At 38.8% G+C, this 21,967-nt stretch overlaps 1 protein-coding gene across 2 annotated transcripts; it reads left to right on the top strand.

Annotated features, from left to right (window-relative positions):
• Nucleotides 1-803: 803 nt before the first annotated feature.
• Nucleotides 804-20,873, top strand: canx (calnexin). Of its 2 annotated transcripts, none has more exons than XM_083915349.1 (15): nucleotides 804-836; nucleotides 7,661-7,890; nucleotides 7,986-8,059; nucleotides 9,546-9,604; nucleotides 10,725-10,866; nucleotides 10,965-11,046; nucleotides 11,464-11,656; nucleotides 12,325-12,514; nucleotides 12,627-12,740; nucleotides 13,387-13,543; nucleotides 14,564-14,779; nucleotides 14,954-15,073; nucleotides 15,762-15,873; nucleotides 15,987-16,108; nucleotides 17,309-20,873. In XM_083915349.1, the coding sequence occupies exons 2-15, from the start codon at nucleotides 7,663-7,665 to the stop codon at nucleotides 17,366-17,368; spliced, it is 1,869 nt and encodes a 622-aa protein (XP_083771475.1). In that variant the 5' UTR covers nucleotides 804-836; nucleotides 7,661-7,662; the 3' UTR covers nucleotides 17,369-20,873. The 2 variants fall into 2 exon arrangements, with proteins under 2 accessions (XP_083771475.1, XP_083771474.1); XM_083915348.1 differs by having other exon boundaries at nucleotides 15,981-16,108.
• The last annotated feature ends 1,094 nt before the right edge of the window (nucleotides 20,874-21,967 follow it).

Genomic DNA, 21,967 nt, shown 5'->3' with positions numbered 1-21,967 from the left:
GAAAAAGAAAATACTTCAGTTATTTTTAATTAGATATAGAAATATACAGAAATATAAAAAATTTCAACAAGAACAAATCAAATAAAAATAAATAACATCAAACATGTCAAAATTATTGCAAAATTATCCAAAATAAAAATAACAATATAATAATAAACAATATATTTTGTCACCTAATTACAATAAAACACATGTTTATATATAAATATTAAACATTTTAGTTAAATGTGGTATTCATTACAAATCTGAGAAATAAGATAATACATCACTTATTCTGAGTAAATATAAAAATATCCAGAAAAATCAAAAACAAAATATAAACAAACACAAACAAGAAGAAACAAAAAATACATTTAAAATATTTTTTTAAAGAATAGAAAATAAATGAATCGCAAACCTTAAACAAGGAGCACAATCTCCCAGTTTTTGTGTTTTTTTGTTTTTTATTCATTTATTTTTATTTCACCTTTGATGACGTCATTTTAATTTTAATCATTATTAAAATCAAAACATTGAAACACAGAAGCTCGTCTTTGCCCTTCAGTGTCAAGCGTTTTCAACAGCCGCGCTCCGACCAATCAGCGCGCACTTCCCCTGTCAGCTCCGCCAATCAGCGCTGTCCACGAGGTGCAGCTCCGAGGAGGGGGCGGGCTCTGTGTTCATTCCGAACGAGATTTCCCGCTTCGGCCAATCAGATGTTGACAGTTGACAGGAGACGTCACACATTCTCTCCTGTGGACCAATCAGCGTTGAGCGAGGGGGCGGTTCCTCCCCCCTCCAGCGTCCCATGTGAAGCTGCTCAGTAGTTCCCAGGCGGTCACATCCGAGAGCCGCAGGTGAGTAAAGAGGCCGAAAAACGACACTTTTAACGGGGGGACACAGCGGGAGAGAGCCGCGAGGGGGTTATTAAAACACCCTGCGCTGTAATTATTTAGGTAATGCGCGTTTTTATCCGTTAAAAATGGAGCTCTGCGTGTCTCAACGTGCTGTTAGCATCAAGCTAGCTCAGGCTAATGAACTACAGGTGAATTAAGCTAGGCTAGGCTAAGCTAGGCTAAATGAATCAGACGTGCGCGTCGGTTCTCCCTCTGAGGACACACATGAGACATTTATGACACGATAATCAACTTAAATATGAGTCTAAATGTTTAAATAACGCGACATTAGAGACGAAGCTGCTAAAAACAAATGAATGAATGAGTCAGTTAGCATGTTAGCTTCAGCTGCCTGCTCCAAATGTCACTGAAAACACTCAAAACTGCATTTAAAATAACATTTTTTTATTATTATTGTATATTTGATGCTGTGTTCAGGTGCTACAGCTGGATAATCAGGTGGTAAAATACTGTAAATAACAAGTTAGAGTGAATAAAAGGTTGGTAACTATAAAAGCACAGAGCTGATGAAGGTTTTAGATTTATTTGGATTATTTTTAACAGTTTTTCAGTTTTTTAAACCAAAAAATAATAAATAAAATTGAAAAAAACGTCTGGGAACTATAAAGGCTCAAAGCTTCTGTATGTCACAGAAAAACTGTTTTTCAATAATCAAAATAAATCTGTATTTTAAACCAAAAATTAACAATTTAAAGTGAAACAAATGGTTGGAAACTATAAAGGTACAGAGCAAATGTATGTTATAGATTTATTTTGATTATTTTAAACAGTTTTTATGTTTTTAATTTAAAATATGGTAATACAAATATTGAATTCCTGGCCAATCAAATGCAATTATCATTATTATTATTATTATTATTAATCCTAAATGTAACCACAAAATAATCATAATAATAATAATTTTCCTGCCCAACAATAAATAAATAAAAGTCAATAAATAGAAGAAATAAAGATATTTTACCAAACGTGTTTTTTCTCCAACACGACTTTAAAAACATTAAAATGATGTTTTATAAAAAGATCCTGTGAATTTTAATGAAATGAAACTTTATTAAAATACCTTTTTAAAAACTTTAACGCTTATATTTTAGCTTTTTAAGTTTCTGCTAAACTGTTTTTTTCTTTGTCCTAAAAAAAATAAAAATAAAAAACAAATGTAACATAAGAAACACAATTAAACGTCTAAAGAAACCAAATGTGAGGCTTTAGTTTATTAAAACAAGTGTTAAAAATGTGAGAAGCTGCCAATGATTTATTTACAAACTGTTAATCAGTGATTTCATTGAATGATTCACTTCAAACTCAAAGATTTTCACTTTAAATTTAAATCCTGAAACCGAAGAAGCTTCAACACGAGAAGATTTTGTGTTTTTCATTTTTAAAAAGTCTTCAACAACTAATTTATCTTTAAAACGTTTAATTAAAAGAATATAAAAATAATCTTCAAATGTCTAAAGATACAAAAATATATGAAAACTAATGATTTGTTTGAAACCTGTCAATTACGGTCAATTTTTATAAGTTAATTTATTTAATTACCAATTAAATAAATACGTTTCTTTATAGAATTACCAGTTTCTTTCGCATATTTTGCCTTTTTTTTTTTAGGATTCCCTTTTTTTAAAATAAAATGTTTTAATGATAAATTAAGACTCAGAAGTCATTGATTTAAACATTTTTAAATTAATAAAATCAGCAAATCCTGAAACGGAAGAAGCTTCAACACGAGAAACTTTGTATTTTTGCTTTAATTTTAAAACATTTTCATTCATCATTAAAACATTTAAAGTTTATTTTACTTCATATTTGTCGTCGTATTTTTGCCTCAAAAAAATTAAATAAAACATTTTATTTTTATTTAAAAAAAAATAAATGCAGGGAATCTAAAATATGAAAATAACAGGAACAATATAAATACATTTAAATATTTATCTGAAATCATTCTTCAGGCGTCGAGAACAATTATTAATGAATTAATTTAAATAAACTGTTAAAAACAATGATCATAAAAGTGTCATTATTAAGATTAAAAAGTCTCTTTTAAAGTAAAAATGTAATGTTTTAAATTTCATTATTAAAACAGCAAACAGAGAAAAATCATCAATAACAAACAATACATTTTAAAATGAATAATAAATTAATAAATAAGGGAAATATAAGAATAACAAGAATAATATAAATAAAGTTAAATATTTATCTGAAAGTCTTCATCAGGCGTCGAGAACATTTATTAATGAATTAATTTAAATAAACTGTTAAACGACGATTATTAAAATAAAAATGTAATGTTTTAAATTTCATTATTAAAACACAAACAGAGAAAAATAAATAAATAAGGGAAATAAGAACAACAAGAACAATATAAATCATTTTGAATAATTAATTTAAATGAACATTAAAAACGATGATTATAAAAAAGTGTCATTGTTAAATTTAATTATTAAATCACAAACAGAGAAAAATCATCTTTCTCTGTTTTAATAAATAAATAATGGAAAAATATAAAACCACCAATAATTAAATAAATAACTGTTAAATTAAGAAAGTTATATTTTTAAATCAAATGTTTTCCACAGATTTTCTTGAGGCAAAAATCCGACGACACAAATTAATAAAAATAAAATAAAAGTTTAAACTTTAAATGTTTTAAAATAAAAGTTTCAGGATTTTCTGATTTTATTAATTTAAATAATTCATAAAAACATTTTTGTCTTTTTTTACTGAATTAATTTAAATGAAGCGTTAAAAACGAGGCGTCTGTTTCCTCGGACCCGTTCTGAGGTGTTTTGGCGCCAAATCACCAAATAAAGGTTAAAAGTGTCGCTGGTGTTTTCTGGCGTCCGACCGGCTGCTTCCTGTCGGGGCTCCGGGCGCCGCCGCTCTGACCTGAGACAGTTCCTGATTTTCTGGAAAATCTTGGTTCGAGCAGCAGAGTGAAACATTTCAGAGGGAATCGAACCGCCGGTCTTTTTACAAACGCACTTAAAACGACGTTTAATCAGAGAAAAGGTCGCGATCACGTGATTCACGCAACGCCGTTTGGACGGGAGGCGCCAAATAAATCCCATAAATCAGTTTATTCACATATTTCACACTGAAGGGAACATTATAGTGCAGTTATTATTAATATTTATTATTATTTATTATTGTTTTTTGTGGTTTACTGAAATTATTGTAGAATTATTAAGATTAAAGTGTTATATTATAATAAAAAATGTAATTATTATAAAGAAAGTTGCATTATTCAAGTAAAAAAGTGGCATTATTCAGATTAAAGAGTCTTATTATTATAAAAAAGTGGAATTATTATAATCCAACATATTCATATTTCACAGTGAAGGGAACATTAACGTGCAGTTATTATTAATATTTATTATTATTTATTGTTCTTTTACGGTTTACTGTAATTATTGTAGCATTATTCAGATTAAAGTGTCGTATTATAATAAAAAAATGTAATTATTATAAAGAAAGTAGCATTATCAAAGTAAAAAAGTGGCATTATTCAGATTATAATCCAACACATTCATATTTCACACTGAAGTGAACATTAACGTGCAGTTATTATTGTTTTTTTGAGGTTTACTGAAATTATTATTAATATTATTATTGTAGCATTATTATGATAGAAAAGTGGCATTATTATAAAAAAGTTGCATTATTAAAGTAAAAAAGTTGCATTATTCAGATTATAATCATATAGATTAAAAACATATTCTTATTTCACACTGCAGTGAACATTAACGTGCAGTTATTCTTATTATTATTTATTGTTGTTTTGTGGTTTACTGGCATTATTGTAGAATTATTATAATAGAAAAGTGGCATTATTCAGATTAATGAGTTGTATTATAATAAAAAAGAAGCATTATTATAATTATAATCCAACATATTCATATTTCACACTGCAGTGAACATTATAGTGCATTTATTATTATTAATTGTTGTTTTTGTGGTTTACAGGTAAAATTAAATCATAAGTTAAATTTTTAAGATTAAACATGTTCGACTGTTTATGACGATAAAGTTATTTCAAAATAAAGAAGATTAAAGTCCAGGTGTGAGATCAGGAAATGGTTTAAAGTCATTATTATAATATAAAAGTGACATTAAGTATTATTGTTATTATTATTATTATTAAGTAGAGATTAAAGAATAAGATTAAAGAGTCTTATTTTTATGATAAAAACGTTGTATTGAGATTTAGAAAAAGACGTATTTTGATAAAATAAAGTGATATAAAAGGTGCCATTATGCTTTTAAGGAGTCATATTATTATAAGTAAAGTGGCATTATTATGATAAATAAGGTAAATAAAAGTGTTGTTAGCTTCAGTTACGCTGAATGTGAATAATCGTCAGCAGCGCGATCAGAACCGACCTGAAACAGAGTTCTTATATATTTAACACGTCTGTTATTAAAACGATTAATAAATATAAATAAATATTAATAAATAAATATAAAGACGCGTCGCTGCTGTGGACGTTCATCTTTTTAATCTTCATTTCCAAGTTTCACGCGCTTGTTTCAGAAACGATGATAAAAAATAAATCTGTTTAGTTATCAGACGTAATCAGAGCGGCATCAGCCAATCAGAGAGCTTCTGCTGTTCCCTCAGCTAATCAGAGAGCTTCTCCGGTTCCATCAGCCAATCAGAGAGCTTCTGCCGTTCCCTCGGCCAATCAGAGAGCTTCTGCCGTTCCCTTGGCCAATCAGAGAGCTTCTGCCGTTCCCTCGGCCAATCGGAGAGCTTCTGCCGTTCCCTCGGCCAATCGGAGAGCTTCTGCCGTTCCCTCGGCCAATCGGAGAGCTTCTGCCGTTCCCTCAGCCAATCGGAGAGCTTCTGCCGTTCCCTCGGCCAATCGGAGAGCTTCTGCCGTTCCCTCGGCCAATCGGAGAGCTTCTGCCGTTCCCTCGGCCAATCAGAGCTTCTGCCGTTCCCTCGGCCAATCAGAGCTTCTGCCGTTCCCTCGGCCAATCAGAGCTTCTGCCGTTCCCTCGGCCAATCGGGTCGACACTAATTATTTAAATACTTTAATATTTCATTAATTAAATGGGTAAATAAATAAATATGTAATTTAATGCTGATCACCATAAATACATCACACATTAAATGATTTATAAATGTATTTATTTATGTATTCACACATTTATATATTTATATAATTAAATATGTGATTTAACGTTCATCACTATAAATGAATAAGTCGTGTGATTATTTAATAATGCTGCTGTTTGCATTCGTCTTAGAGGTGAACTCCTCCTCAGAACGCCACGTGGGCGCCGGCCATGTGGCGTTTGATGCTAAGCTAACAGCTAGTGTCGTTAGCCTAGCGTGCTAATCCTGCAGCTTAATCTGATTAAAGTGATTCTCAGAGTTTAGCTGAGTTTGCACTTAAACACAGAAATGCTCCTTTATTTATGTTTTTATCTTTATTAAATATTATATTTCAGGAAGTTATTCCCCCTAATAAGTGCAATAAAAGAGTTTCAGAATAAAAGCATCACTGTGAGGAAACATTTGTGCAACAAAATAAAAGATTCAAACTCCTGAAATAGTTTTTAATTTGCTTAATTCAGACTGAGTGTGTGTGTGTGTGTGTGTGTGTGTGTGTGTGTGTGTGTGTGTGTGTGTGTGTGTGTGTGTGTGTGTGTGTGTGTGTGTGTGTGTGTGTGTGTGTGTGTGTGTGTGTGTGTGTGTGTGTGTGTGTGTGTGTGTGTGTGTGTGTGTGTGTGTGTGTGTGTGTGTGTGTGTGTGTGTGTGTGTGTGTGTGTGTGTGTGTGTGTGTGTGTGTGTGTGTAATCCCACGAGGTGTAATCTCGTTAAGTTTGCGTGTCCCGTCCTGCGGGTGTTGTGTGGTCACCGTGGCGACGGCCTGTTGCCGGGTTAACGAGCTTAATGATGTTTTCATTTGTGGAAACGTCCGCGGAGAGTTTTTCAACACGACGGCTGTTTTCTGTCTTTAATCAGCTGTTTGTTCACAGTTAATATTTATATTTATGTTCAAGCCTTTAAATAATCAAGTGCAACACAAACACACACACACGTCACTGCGTTTGAGTCCAAATAAAAATAAAATAATAATAAATAAAACCTAAAAAATCAATAAAATAGAAATAAAATAAGAAATCTAAAAAATCATTCATAAAATAATAAACCATAATAAACAAATTAAAATAAGTATTAATAAAATAATAAACCTAAATTAAATAAATCATAAATAAAATAAGTCATTAACAAAATGATAAATCCAAATAATAAAATTAATTATTATAAAATTATAATAAATAAAAATAAATCATTCATGAAATAATAATAAATAAAAAATATAAGTCATAAATAAAATAATAAATCCAAACACGTATTAATAAAATAATAAACAAATAAATTATAAGTAAAATAATAAACTAAAATTAGTCATAAACAAAATGATGAATCCAAAAAATCATGAATAAAATAATAATAAATCATAAATCAAATAATAAACTAAAATAAACCTAAATTAAATAATAATAAACTAAAATAAATCATAAATAAAATAATAAACTAAAATAAATCATAAATAAAATAGTGATAAATCAAAATATGTCAAACAAAATAATAAATCCAAATAAACATAATAATAATAATAATAATAATAATCATAACATGAAAACCAGGATTCCTTTAAGTTTGTTTTTACCAAATGTATAAAAATGAACCTTTAATTCCAGTCAGTGGTCTTTAGCCGTAAGTTAACGCGTGTCTCTGTCTCCGCCCGCAGACATGCATCAGAAGGTCGGGTTGTTGGTTCTTCTGGCCGCGGGCCTCCTCTGCCTCAGTCTGGCGCCCGTGTCCCGGGCCGAGGACCTGATGGAGGACGGTCTGGGGGACGAGCTGGACGTGGAGGACGAGCTGGACATGTTGGCCGGAGCTGAGGAGGAGGAGGAGGAGCTGGAGGGCGACGCGCAGGACGAAGCTCCGTCCGCGCCCAAAGCTCCTCCCACGCCGAAGGTGAGACGGCGGCTGGTTCCCCGAAAGACGGCGACAAAAATAAACGTTTCTCTGCATCGTGATAACGTCTGTTTCCTGTTTCCTGCTCCGCACAGGTGATCTACAAGGCTCCGGAGCCCATGGGGGAACATTTCATCGCAGAGTCCTTCGACCGGGGGACGCTCGACGGGTGAGCGCGGGCTACGGTCACATGATTTAAAAACATTACAAATATAAATAAACGTATCTTCCGCACTCTAAGGCGCACCACATTATAATGTGATAGAACAGACGCTACAGTGGAGGCTGGGGTCACGTTCTGCATCCATTAGATGGAGCTGCTCTAAAGGGAACATCAACACAACAGTCAGGGGAGGTCGTCTTGTTGCTTCCTCCACTTCGGCACCATTGATTGGTTCATGTTCAACTCTCTGGCTGCTGCTCTATTCCCGTGTTCTGCTGCGTGACTAATGGCCTTGAGTGTAAACTCTGAAACTCTGAAACTTAACCAGCGGGACCAGAGGGGTGACCTTCATCCTATGAAGGTCTTTATTGTCACCGTACAGAATTAAACAAAATTAGGAGCATTCACAAGACAAACAACAACTTACCGTGTTTTCCGCATTATAAGGCGCATAGAACAGGCGCCACACTCGAGGCTGGGGTCACGTTAAGGACCGCCTCTAAATTCATTGATGCTAAGTTTGCGTGCTAGCGCGAGTAGCATCCAGCTGCAGACCCGGAGCACAAGCCCCTCACTTCCGTCAAGCAAGGGGCTTGTGTCGAGTGAGGGGCTCGTGACAGGTGAGGGGCTTGTGCTCCGGGTCTGCAGCTGGACAGTGTCGTGCTAGCGCTGTTGCCTTCAGTGGAACAGTGATCGTACGGACTCTTCTACTTGCTGCTCTCTGTTCAACAACCCACTGTTGGAGTTTGTCCTCCAGCTGCAGCCGTCTCGCTCTGTTCCCTCTAAACTCTGTTTAGTCTTCTTTACTTGGCGCAGGTCGTCTTGTTGCTTCCTCCACTTCGGCACCATTGATTGGTTCATGTTCAACTCTCTGGCTGCTGCTCTATTCCCGTGTTCTACTGCGTGACTAATGGCCTTGAGTGTAAACTCTGCGTCGTAAGCGTGTCTCTTAACAGGAGCCATTTTGGGCTCTTTACACAAACACACACATGGAAATGAAACGGCACGCTTCACGCAGTCGTATATCTCAACATGCACCGCGCGTTACTTCTTCTACAGGGAAAATAGAGTCGGCGGCTGCTCACCGTAGTTGGAGACCTGTTGTGGCTCAACATTGGTCCATATATAAGGAGCACCGGGTTATAAGGAGCACTGAGACATGTGGAGGTTTTTAGGTGCAACTTACAGTGCGGGAAACACGGTAATACACTTTGAATCGTTTAAATAATAAAGTCATTACAACAAAGCAGCCTTCCCCGGATACATAATATATTATTTGTTAGTAATGGTAAGTTCTAAAGCAAAATGATGCTTTTTTATATTATTACTTTACCTGATTAATCGCTGGAAAACTCGATTACAGAACGATCTGAAAGCTGCAGCTCTAATTCTGCGTTAAACGCGTTTGTCTGAAGTGTTTCTGACTTGAATTCAGCCTGAAATCTTAATTTTAATTCTGTTTTATTTTGTTTTTTCTGTGCGTTTGTTGCAGCTGGGTTCAGTCCAGCGCCAAGAAGGAGGACACGGACGAAGACATCGCAAAATACGACGGTGCGTACGAATCCACGCGCTTCATGTTTTTCACGTAAACGACGGAAAACGGAGGAAAGTTCGGATCGTTTACTGCAAAACACGCAGTGTGTGTATTCCTGCAGAATACGGATTCTGCAGGATATTTAACATTAGAGTTAAACCATTAAAACTTTTATTATTATTTTTCATGCATTAATGTAAAAGCAGGATTTTATTAACCAATATTATCATTTTCATTATGAATTAATCTACTGATTATTTTCTGCATTCATTGATTTCTTAGTTTGTTAAAATAGTGACGAAATGTTTTACATATATTTATTTTAATATTAGAATAAAAAGTGAATATTAAAATGATTAAAAAACAAAAAGAATATTGAAAATAAATTAAGATATGGTTAAACAAAGACAAAATAATATATTCAAAATAATTTTAATAAAGGTAAAATCCAAATGTTTATGTACAAGTATATTACAAAATAAAAATAAATAAAATAATCACATAAATGAATCAAATAATTAAATGATTCAAAAACGTTTAATGAAATTAGAAATGCGTTTAAAATCAAAGTGTTTAATATATATTTTTATTTGAATATTATTAGGAAATGAATCAAATGATTAATGATTGGAAAACATTAAAAATTAGATTATAAATCAGTGATACAAAATGTTTAATATACATATTTATTTTAATATTGTTAGAAAAGAAATGCAAATAATTAAAATTATTAAAAAACATAACAATATTGAAAATAAATAAAGATAATGAATTGGTTAAACAAAGAATGAATTATTTGTAATACAAAGTAATTTTTAATAGTCTAATATATAAAATCTAAATGTTTTTATACATAGTATTAGAAAATAAATATAAATAAATAAAATAATTAAAACGATTCAAAAACATAAAAAAATTAGATTATAATTAATTTATTTATTTTAACATTAAAAAATAATTAAAAAGATTAAAAAACCAAAAATATTGAAAATAAATTAAAAATACTTTTTTTCTAATTATCAAAATTTAAAGAATCTAAAAATCTGGAACCATTAAAATGTTCTCACACTAAAAAGCGTTTAACCATCAAAGTTTGATATTAAACACTGATGATGTCATTGATGATGTCATCCACAGGTAAATGGGCGGTGGAGGAGATGAAGGACAGTAAGTTGCCCGGCGACAAAGGTCTGGTCCTGAAGTCTCGGGCCAAACATCACGCCATCTCCGCCCAGCTGCTGCGACCTTTCACCTTCGACACCAAGCCGCTCATCGTCCAGTAAGAAGACAGCGTCGGCCATTTTAATTTTTTTAAACGCTTGACTTCCTGTCGTCCGTGTTTCATAGCTCTCGTGTCTCTGTGTGTGTTCGCTAAAGGTACGAGGTGAACTTCCAGCAGGGAATCGACTGCGGCGGCGCCTACGTGAAGCTGCTGACTCAGACCGCCGACCTCGACCTGGTCAGTGTGTGTTAAATCCCACCCTCTTCCTGGTTAAATCCCACCCACTTCCGGGTTAAATCCCACCCACTTCCCGGTTAAATCCCACCACTTCCTGGTTAAATCCCACCACTTCCTGGTTAAACCCCACCTACTTCCTGGTTAAACCCCACCACTTCCTGGTTAAACCCAACCTACTTCCTGGTTAAATCCCACCACTTCCTGGTTAAACCCCACCACTTCCTGGTTAAACCCCACCACTTCCTGGTTAAGCCCCACCCACTTCCTGGTACAGATGATGATGATGCTGTACACGCTCGATTATTTATCAGTTACTTATCCCAGTGATTTGCTAACTCTTTGCGTGTGTGTTTGTCTGTGTGTGTGTGTGTGTCTGCGCGTGTGTGTTTGTCTGTGTGTGTGTGTGTGTGTGTTCAGGACCAGTTTGTGGACAAAACTCCGTACACGATCATGTTCGGACCGGACAAATGTGGAGAAGATTACAAACTTCACTTCATCTTCAGACACAAAAACCCCAAAACTGGAGAGTTCGAAGAGAAACACGCCAAGAAACCCGACGCCGACCTGAGGACGTACTTCACCGACAAGAAGACGCACCTGTACACGCTGGGTACGACACACACACACACACACCTGTACACCCTGGGTACGACACACACACACACACACACACACACCTGTACACGCTGGGTACGACACACACACACACACACACCTGTACACGCTGGGTACGACACACACACACACACACACACCTGTACACGCTGGGTACGACACACACACACACACACACACACACACACACGCACACACATGTACACGCTGGGTACGACACACACACACACACACACACACACACACACACACACCTGTACACGCTGGGTACGACACACACACACACACACACACACACACACGCACACACATGTACACGCTGGGTACGACACACACACACACATGTACATGCTGGGTACAACACACACACACCTGTACACGCTGGGTACGACAGACGCACACACACACACACACACACACACGTACATGCTGGGAACGACACACACACACACCTGTACACGCTGGGTATGACACACACACACACACACACACACACACACACACACACACCTGTACACGCTGGGTACGACACATACACACACACACACACACCTGTACACGCTGGGTACGACACATACACACACACACACACACACACACAAACACCCCTGTGTCTCTGCGGTGTGTGTGTGTGTGTGTGTGACGCCTCTCTGTCCCCCCCAGTGCTGAACCCTGACAACAGCTTCGAGGTGCTGGTGGATCAGACGGTGGTGAACAGCGGCAGCCTGCTGACGGACGTGACTCCCCCCGTCAACCCCACCGCCGAGATCGAGGACCCCGAGGACCAGAAGCCCGAGGACTGGGACGAGAGGCCCAAGATCCAGGACCCCGCCGCCACCAAGCCCGAGGACTGGTGAGTGTGTGTGTGTACGGACACCAGGGATCAGACACCTGTGTGTGTGTGTGTGTGTGTGTTTATATAAACGTGTGTGTGTGTTTAAATAAACGTGTGTGTGTGTGCGCAGGGACGAGGACGCACCCGCTCAGATCCCCGATGACGCTGCGGTGAAACCTGACGGTTGGTTGGACGATGAACCGGAATATATCGGAGACCCAGAGGCTGTGAAACCTGAGGACTGGTGAGGACACGACTGTATTATTATTATTATTATTATATTTATATTAAAGACATTTTTATAATAATTATATTAAAAACAGCATTATATAAATTAATATTGAAAACATTTTATTTTAAGAAAAAAAAATATATAATGATATTAAAATTATTATTATATTAGAAATACTGTAAATATTATTATTATAGAATATGAATATATATGATTATACTAAAAACATAATAATATTAAAATGTGATTATTATAATACTATATTAATACTTATTACTATAATAATAATATTTAATTATAATGCCAATATATGTCTTACGTGAAGACAATAATAACAATTTTATGATTTTTAAATAATAAAAACACTGTTATAATAATTATAGAAATAGTAATTATTATATCATTTTAATAAATACATTAATTATTATATAATTATAATAAATAATATATGATTTTTAAATAATGAATATTTCCCTTATAAAAATAGTAATTATTAATATTTAATTATAATATATTTTTTATTTTAAATAATGAAAATAGTAAATATTAATATCATGTAATTATAATAAATAATAAATGTTTTTTAAAATAATGAAAATACTTTAAAAATAATTTTTAATATAATTAAAATAATAATAATTAAAATCCTGTGCGTCAGGGACGAGGACATGGACGGTGAGTGGGAGGCTCCTCAGATCCCGAACCCCGCCTGTGAGACGGCGCCCGGCTGTGGCGCCTGGAAACGCCCCATGATCGACAACCCCGACCACAAGGGCAAGTGGAAGCCCCCGATGATCGACAACCCCAACTACCAGGTACGTCTGCACGCTGCCAACGCCACCGGGAGGCGTTCAGGTGTTTGGACTGATGGTGAGGCGTTCAGGTGCAGATGAGTAGACGAGGCCTTCAGGTGCAGATGAGTAGATGAAGCGTTCAGGTGCAGATGAGTAGAAGAGGCGTTCAGGTGCAGATGAGTAGATGAGACGTTCAGGTGCAGATGAGGCGTTCAGGTGCAGATGAGTAGATGAGACGTTCAGGTGCAGATGAGGCGTTCAGGTGCAGATGCGTAGATGAGGAGTTCAGGTGCAGATGCGTAGATGAGGAGTTCAGGTGTCGACGAGGCGTTCAGGTGCTTTGATGAGACGCAGACTTGTGTAGACTAGGCGTTCAGGTGCAGCTGCGTAGATGAGGCGTTCAGGTGCAGATGCGTAGATGAGGCGTTCAGGTACAGCTGCGTAGATGAGGCGTTCAGGTGTTGACGAGGCGTTCAGGTACAGCTGCGTAGATGAGGCCCTCAGGTGTAGACGAAGCGTTCAGGTGCGTTGATGAGACGCAGACTTGTGTAGACTAGGCGTTCAGGTGCAGCTGCGTAGACGTGGCGTTCAGGTGCAGCTGCCAAGATGAGGCTTTCAGGTGCGTAGATGAGGGGTTCAGCTGCGTAGACGAGGCGTTCAGCTGCGTAGACGAGGCGTTCAGGTGCATAGACGAGGCAATCAGGTGCAGCTACGTTGACGAGGCGTTCAGGAGTAGATGAGGCGTTCAGGTGCAGTTGCGTAGATGAGGCGTTCAGGTGCAGCCACGTAGACGAGGCGTTCGGGTGCAGCTACGTAGACGAGGCGTTCAGGTGCAGCTACGTAGACGAGGCGTTCGGGTGCAGCTACGTAGACGAGGCATTCAGGTGCAGCTGCGTAGACTAGGCGTTCAGGTGCAGACGTGTGTAGATGATGCGTTCAGGTACAGATGTGTAGCTGAGGTGTTGGTTAATGAGGCGTTGAGGTGCAGCTGCGTGGTGATAACGGCGTGCATGTTCCTGACGGCGCCCGTCTGGTCCTCAGGGCGTGTGGAAGCCGAGGAAGATCGCCAACCCGGCGTTCTTCGAGGACCTGCAGCCGTTCAGGATGAGCCCGTTCAGCGCCGTGGGACTCGAACTCTGGTCCATGACCTCCGACATCTTCTTCGACAACTTCTTCATCACAGACGAGCGCAGCACGGCCGAGCGCTGGGCCAACGACGGCTGGGGGCTGAAGAAGGCCGCCGAGGGCGCCGCCGACGTGAGTCACGCTGATAAAGAGATTCAAGCAAATTCTGCTTTTTTTTTTTTTTTTTTCATTTGTTCATTTAATGTTTCTTTGTGTGTGTGTGTGTGTGTGTGTGTGTGTGTGTGTGTGTGTGTGTGTGTGTGTGTGTGTGTCTGTGTCTGTCTGTGTGTGTGTGTCTCTCTGCAGCCTGGTCTGGCCACTCAGATGCTGAACGCTGCAGAGGAGCGTCCGTGGCTCTGGGTCGTTTACGTTCTCACCGTGGCTTTACCTCTGATCCTCATCATCGTGTTCTGCTGCACCGGCAAGGTAATACACACACTCACTCACACTCACACACACACTCTCTCTCTCACACACACACACACATAGAGACAGAGACACACACACTCACAGAGACACAGACACACACACACACACACACACACAGACACACACATAGACACACACACACACATAGAGACAGACACATAGACACGCGCACACACACACGCGCACACACAGACAGACAAAACACACAGACACACACACACAGCTGGATCCTTGTATCTGAGGGAAATGTAGTGATATTAAAGGTTAATTAAAGCTTTGTTTTAGCTGTGTGGGTGTGTGTCTGTCTGTGTGTGTGTGTGTGTGTGTGTGAGTGTGTGTGTGTGTGTGTGTGTTACAGAGGTCTCCAGTGTCACATGTTCAGGGTCAGTTGAGTCTCACCAGTTTACAGGAAGAGTTTGAGGAAGTTGGACGCCTGAACGCCTCCTCCTCAGGCCTGGTGATGCTGTTAGAGTAGCTGTGTGTGTGTGTGTGTCTCTGTCTGTGTGTGTGTTTGTCTCTGTGTGTGTGTGTGTGTGTGTGTCTCTGTGTGTGTGTGCTGTAGTCTAGACTGAATCTGTGCTCGTGTGTGTAACTGTCGTCCAACTCTAAAGCTGTTTTTCACTCAAATCTAAATGTTTGCGCTCAAACTGAAGAGTTTCCTGTTGTGTTTGTTTTTGTGGTGCAGAAGAAGAGTTCAGCGACAGCGACGGCAGCCGAGTACAAGAAGACGGACGAAGCTCAGCCCGACGTGAAGGAGGAGGAAGAAGAGGAGGAAGAGGAGGAGAAGAAGAGCCCAGGTACAAACAGCTGTGACTCAGTGTGTGTGTGTGTGACTCAGTGTGTGTGTGTGTGTGTGTGTGTGTGACGCGTTCGTGCGTCCGTCTGACTGACTGAAATCTCTCAGCTGCAGAAGGAAAGAGCGACGGAGAGGAAAGTCCTGCAGAGAAGGAGGAAGAGGAGGAGGAAGAGGAGGAGGAGGCAGCAGAGAAAGAGGAAGAGGAGGAGGAGGAGGAGGAGGAGACGGCTGAAGAGGTAACCACGGAAACACACTGAGGAATAATATAAAAAATAAATAAAAGATTCCAGTAATTTTGATTCATTTTCAAAAGTGTTTAGTAATTTTATTTCAGTTCTAATAACTTTGGATTATTATATTATTAATTATATTATTATTTATATTATTATTTATATTATTATATTATTATATTATTATTTATATTATTATATTATTATTTATATTATTATCTGTGACTTCTTTTATTTTTGATTCTTTCATTTCTTTTTAATATTCCTGCAGATATTGAAGAATGTGTTTTATTATTATTTGGATTCATTTTTAAATGTAATTTCTGTTTTATTACTTTATTAATGAGTTAGATTCAACTTATTTTATTTTTAATTAATTTATCTTATTATTTCATTTTAATATTAATTCCTCGATGATTTTATTTTCTTTTTTATTATTGAATTATCATTTTATTTTTATTACATCTTCAATCATTTTTTTTAAAAGTTATTTTTATTCAAATTTTCTCATTTAAATTTTTTTTTTACTATATTTTATTTTTAAAGCAATTATTTAATAATTTGCAAAAATATGTAAAGGTTCCCACAGTTATTTTAAATTAAAGTATTTTATTCTTTAATTATATTTAACTCATTTAATTTTTAATTTAATTATTTTTAATGTAGTTTTTAAAGGATTCTGCCGTCATTTTGATTCATTTCTTACTTATTTTATCTCTTTATTCTTAATCCCTTCTCCTTCTTCTTCTCCTTCTTCTTCTTCTCCTTCTTCTTCTTCTCCTTCTTCTTCTTCTTCTTCTTCTCCTTCTTCCTCTTCTTCCTCTTCTTCTTCTTCTCCTTCTTCTTCTCCTTCTTCTTCTTCTTCTCCTTCTTCCTCTTCTTCTTCTTCTCCTTCTTCTTCTCCTTCTTCTTCTCATCCTCCTTCTTCTTCTCCTTCTTCTTCTTCTTCTTCTTCTTCTCCTTCTTCCTCTTCTTCTTCTTCCTCTTCTTCTTCTTCCTCTTCTTCTTCCTCTTATTCTTCTCCTTCTTCTTCTCCTTCTTCTTCTCCTCCTCCTTCTTCTTCTCCTTCTTCTTCTTCTTCTTCTTCTCCTTCTTCCTCTTCTTCTTCTTCCTCTTCTTCTTCTCCTCCTCCTTCTTCTTCTTCTCCTTCTTCTCCTTCTCCTTCTTCTTCTTCTCCTCCTCCTCCTTCTTCTTCTCCTCCTGCAGAAGTCGGAGGACGACGTTCTGCGGAGATCTCCGAGGAACAGGAAGGTCAGAAAGGACTGAACTCTGCTCCACAGCCCTGACCCCGACCCCCCCTCCCCTAAAACACCCCCATCCTCCTCTTCTTCTTCTACTCTTCCTCGAGGCGGCGAGGCCTAAATGGAACCCGTGGAAGCGGCGACGCTGACAGGAAACTACCCGACCCGGACGCCTGCTCGCCGTGTCGCTGACTCCCGTACGAACAGGACTGAGTTCGCGATTTAAAGCGTTTTTGTTTTTGAAAGAGATTAAAAAAACTTCCTGCATCATTCCTTAACAACACCGGAGCGGACTCGACCCCGCGGGATCAACGCGTCCCGTCTGCCGCACCACCACCACCCGCTCACCGCCCGGCGCCATCCGTTAGCTCGCTGTCAGGGTGCTAATTAGGCTAACGGTCGTCTCCACAAACTGGCTAAAAAGTTTCCTGACGGACGGAAATTTGTCCCGCCGTGACCCTGCTTTTGGCGGCTAACAGACGGCTAATTAGCTCGATAATTTAGCCACGAGCAGTTGGAAACATCCTGCAAATAGTCAACAGACAGGAGGCTAACGAGGCTAACGGCAGCCAGGATCAACTTACAGCCCGGCGAGTTTTGCTGAGTTAGCCTCTTCAGGTGATTTAATTTGGCTGAAACACCTGCTGCGGTGGCTACCAACCGTCTGCTAGTTAGCTCGCCATCAGGGTGCTAATTATGCTAACAGTAAGCTGAATTATACAGCAGTCAGGATAAACGTACAGCAAACGTTTCAACTGTCTCGTTTAGCAGGCTAGCAACACGCTGATTCACCTGCAGTTAACTGATCAGCCGTCTTGGAGATTTTCTTTTTTTTTTTTACCCAATAATCAATCAGGGAAGTAGCCCACCAAACGTGTTGCTAATTTCAGCATGCTAATTAGCTCGGTAGTAATTTGGCTGCTCGCATTAAAATTGTAGAGTTAGCCTCCTTTGATCCAACTGTGATTACAAACTAATTAGCATTAACTACGGGCGCTAACAGGCCCACGAATAATGTAATCTACTTACCAACAATTAGCCTGCTAAGAAGCTAATTCACCTACTAACAGTTGGCTCGTTAGCCTTCTTAGATTTTATAAATTAGCTAGTGATTAGCCACAGCGGGCCCCCTGCTAATATTTAAATAAATGATTTGTTTTCCTTTTTCATGTCTTTGTTTTGTTTGAAAGCTGTTAGCTCAACGTCATGTTAGCTTCATGTTAGCTCAACGTCATGTTAGCTCCATTTTAGCTTCATGTTAGCCCCATTTTAGCTTCATGTTAGCTCCATGTCAATTCAATGTCGGCTCCACGTTAGAGTCGTGTCGGCTCCATTTTAGCATCATGTTAGCGTCACGTCAGCTTCATATTAGCTCCATGCTAGCTTCATGTCATCTCCATGTTAGCGCCATGTTTCCTGTGTTTCTGCTGTTTCTTTTTTTTTTTGTCCTGGCGGCGGCGGCGGGGGAAGGTCAGAGGTCAGACCCAGAGTCAGAGCTGCTCTCAGTAAACGTCTGTTCGCTCGGGCGCCGCGTCACCTGACACGTCTCTGCAGCAGATGAGCGTCTGATAAAACGACGTCCGTCTCCTCGACGACGTTTGAAACTTTGGAGAAACGCGTCATTCCTTCTCCTTCTTCTTCTTCTTCTTCTTCTTCTTCTTCTTCGTGCAGCGGCTCCTCCTCCTCATTATTTATTCGTCCAATCAGACGCGACGGCCGCTCGTCCGCTCTTCCTGTTTCATTAAAGGTGTATTTTTTATTTCTGAACAGGACGTGAAACGTTTCCTCGAGTTCGTGTCTGAATAATAAAAAAGTATCAATGTTTCGTCAGTGTCTCGAAAATAACGACTTCTGTTTCTGAAAATGAGAAACTTTAACGAAATATTGAGTTTGTCTCTAAAAACGTCGACTAAGTTTCTGTTTTTTTACATATTTTCTCTAAATATCGAGTTTTTGTCTCAAAATATTAAAATTGTATCAAAATGTTGCGTCAGTGTCTCAAACTCTAAATATCGACTTAGTTTCTTTTTTTTAGATTTTTTCTCAATAATAAAAAACGTTGAATCTCAAATTTCTGACTCTTTCTGATTATTTCCAGTTTCTCGCGATGACGAAGGTTTTTCCGTCGCTTTGGTCGCAACGAGCTTCCATAGTTGTTTCAGTGAGCAGAGCGGCCGCCGTCGTGCGTCCAGACTCATTCCGTCGCAGACGGTCGTGCGTTCGGACTTGTCCCGTCGCATGCGGTCGACTCGCGGCTCCATGTTCTTCGACCCCGAAAAAAAGATAAAAGGCGCCCCCATTGAAATGGCTAGCTAGCTAACTGTAGCTAGCTAAGTATTGCGACTAACCGTTTAGTAGGCTAAGCAAAAAGTAAATAGTTAGCTGGAAGTAATGGATAAACAGTCGTATCGGATAAATCCTTAAATAGTCTTAAAGTTATGGACGAACATTTGGAATAGTTAGCTTAAAGTTTAAATAGTTAGCTTAAAGTTTAAATAATTAGCTTCAAGATGAAAAAATTAGCTTAAAATTGGATAAACGTTGAAATAATTAGCGTTTTTAAAAACTCCGATCCGTCAAACAACGGGAAAGCTGCACTGTAGTTGTTGGAGAAACAGGAAATCTTATTTTGAAAGGACGTTACGTCACGACTCAACAGCCGGATTCTGACCCACAATCCTTTGCAGCATGAATGAGCCACGGGGTCAAAGTTCTGACGTGTTTGACCTCCTCTCTTTCCCTCGAGCGCCGACGTCTGAACGAACTTCTCTCGTGGTTCAAACGTAAACGCCACGAAGTTCGGCCCGTAAACAAACGATGCGTCTGTTGTTGTTGTTGTTGTTGTTTGTTCTTCATGAAGTCGTCGTCGACAGAATTCTGGCGTCCAAACTGAAATAAAACCGCTTTAGTGAACCGTGGAGAAAGCAAAGTCTCGTGTCCACGACGTTGACGTTGACTGTCGTGTCCCGTTTGTGTCCTGTTGTTGCGTAATCCAGCGTCGGGGTTCCCACCAATGACGAGCAAGCTCTTCAGTGATTGGCTGACGGGGGTCTGAGACTCGTGAGGTCATCGCTTCCAGAACGTTGATTTCCCTCTTTTCTTTTTTTAGCCTGAACACGAGCGAGGTGCGTTTGCGCGAGCTCTGCGGCGGCGGCGTGTTAGCTTCTGATCTCGTCGTCTCCCGTTAGCATTGGGTTGTTTTGGCGTCGCGCTGAAGCTAACGGGCGCTGCGCTGAAGCTAACGGGCGCCACAGACGGGCGAGTGAACACTGAACCTGCTGCTGGAACTCTCCGTGACTCTCTAACTTTTCTCTTTTTTGTTATTTTGTTGTGTTTTTGAACTAAACTTTAATGGTCGGCCGCCCCGCCCCCCTCGGCCCGTCTCTGACGACCACGCCACACGAAAGGTCCAACTTTGAATAGAAATACTGTGATGACGGAGCCTGCTGCGTGTGTGTGCGTGTGTATGTGTGTGTGTCTGTGCGTGTGTGTGTGTGGACACGCAGTCAACATTTGTTTTGATGAATAAAAAGGCCAAATGGAAACTGGACGAGTGGCTTTTTATGAACCTTTGTGCTTCTGAGCAGCTGAACGTGAGGTCGACTGAGGCTGAAGTAATGAATGAGTGGCAGAAAAACAGCTAAAAATAATGAACACATGGTTTAAATAAGTAGCTAGAAGTAATGGATGGACGGATGTATTGGATAAATGTTTAAATAGCCTTAAAATAATAGATGGACAGTTGAAATAGTTAGCTAAAAGTTGGTTAAACGTTCAGATAATTAGCTTAAAGTTGGTTAAATGTTCAAATAATTAGCTTAAAGTTGGTTAGACGTTCAAATAATTAGCTTAAAGTTGGTTAAACGTTCAAATAATTAGCTAAAAGTTGGATAAACGTTCAGATAATTAGCTTAAAGTTGGTTAGACGTTCAAATAATTAGCTTAAAGTTGGTTAAACGTTCAAATAATTAGCTTAAAGTTGGTTAAACGTTCAAATAATTAGCTTAAAGTTGGTTAAACGTTCAAATAATTAGCTAAAAGTTTAAATAATTAGCATAAAGCCGGAGAAACCGTTGAAGTAATTAGCTTAAAGTTGGATAAACATTTCGATAATTAGCTTAAAGTTGGATAATTAGCTTAAGTCCATGTGATGCTGGTTCCACCTCACAGGGTTTAAGTTTCCGGACCTCAGGGCCCGGGTCCACGTGTCTGGACCTGGATGTTCTGGTCCTGGAGGTTCTGGTCTCGGATGTTCCGGTCCTGGATGTTCTGGTCCTGGATGTTCTGGTCCTGGATGTTGTGGTCCTGGATGTTCTGGTCCTGGATGTTCTAGTCCTGGATGTTCTGGTCCTGGATGTTGTGGTCCTGGATGTTCTAGTCCTGGATGTTCTGGTCCTGGATGTTCTGGTCCTGGATGTTCTGGTCTTGGATGTTCTGGTCCTGGATGTTCTGGTCCTGGATGTTCTGGTCCTGGTCCTGGTCCTCGAGGTTCTGGTCCTGGATGTTCCGATCCTGGATGTTCCGGTCCTGGATGTTCTGGACCTGGATGTTCCGGTCCTGGAGGTTCTGGTCCTGGATGCTCTGGTCCTGGATGTTCTGGTCCTGGATGTTCTGGACCTGGATG

This window comes from Echiichthys vipera (genome assembly GCF_963691815.1).
Source record: "Echiichthys vipera genome assembly, chromosome: 6".
In the NCBI taxonomy this organism is placed as follows: domain Eukaryota; kingdom Metazoa; phylum Chordata; class Actinopteri; order Perciformes; family Trachinidae; genus Echiichthys; species Echiichthys vipera.
Note: the sequence above shows the minus strand (reverse complement) of the source record. Positions and strands in the feature narration are given on the sequence as shown.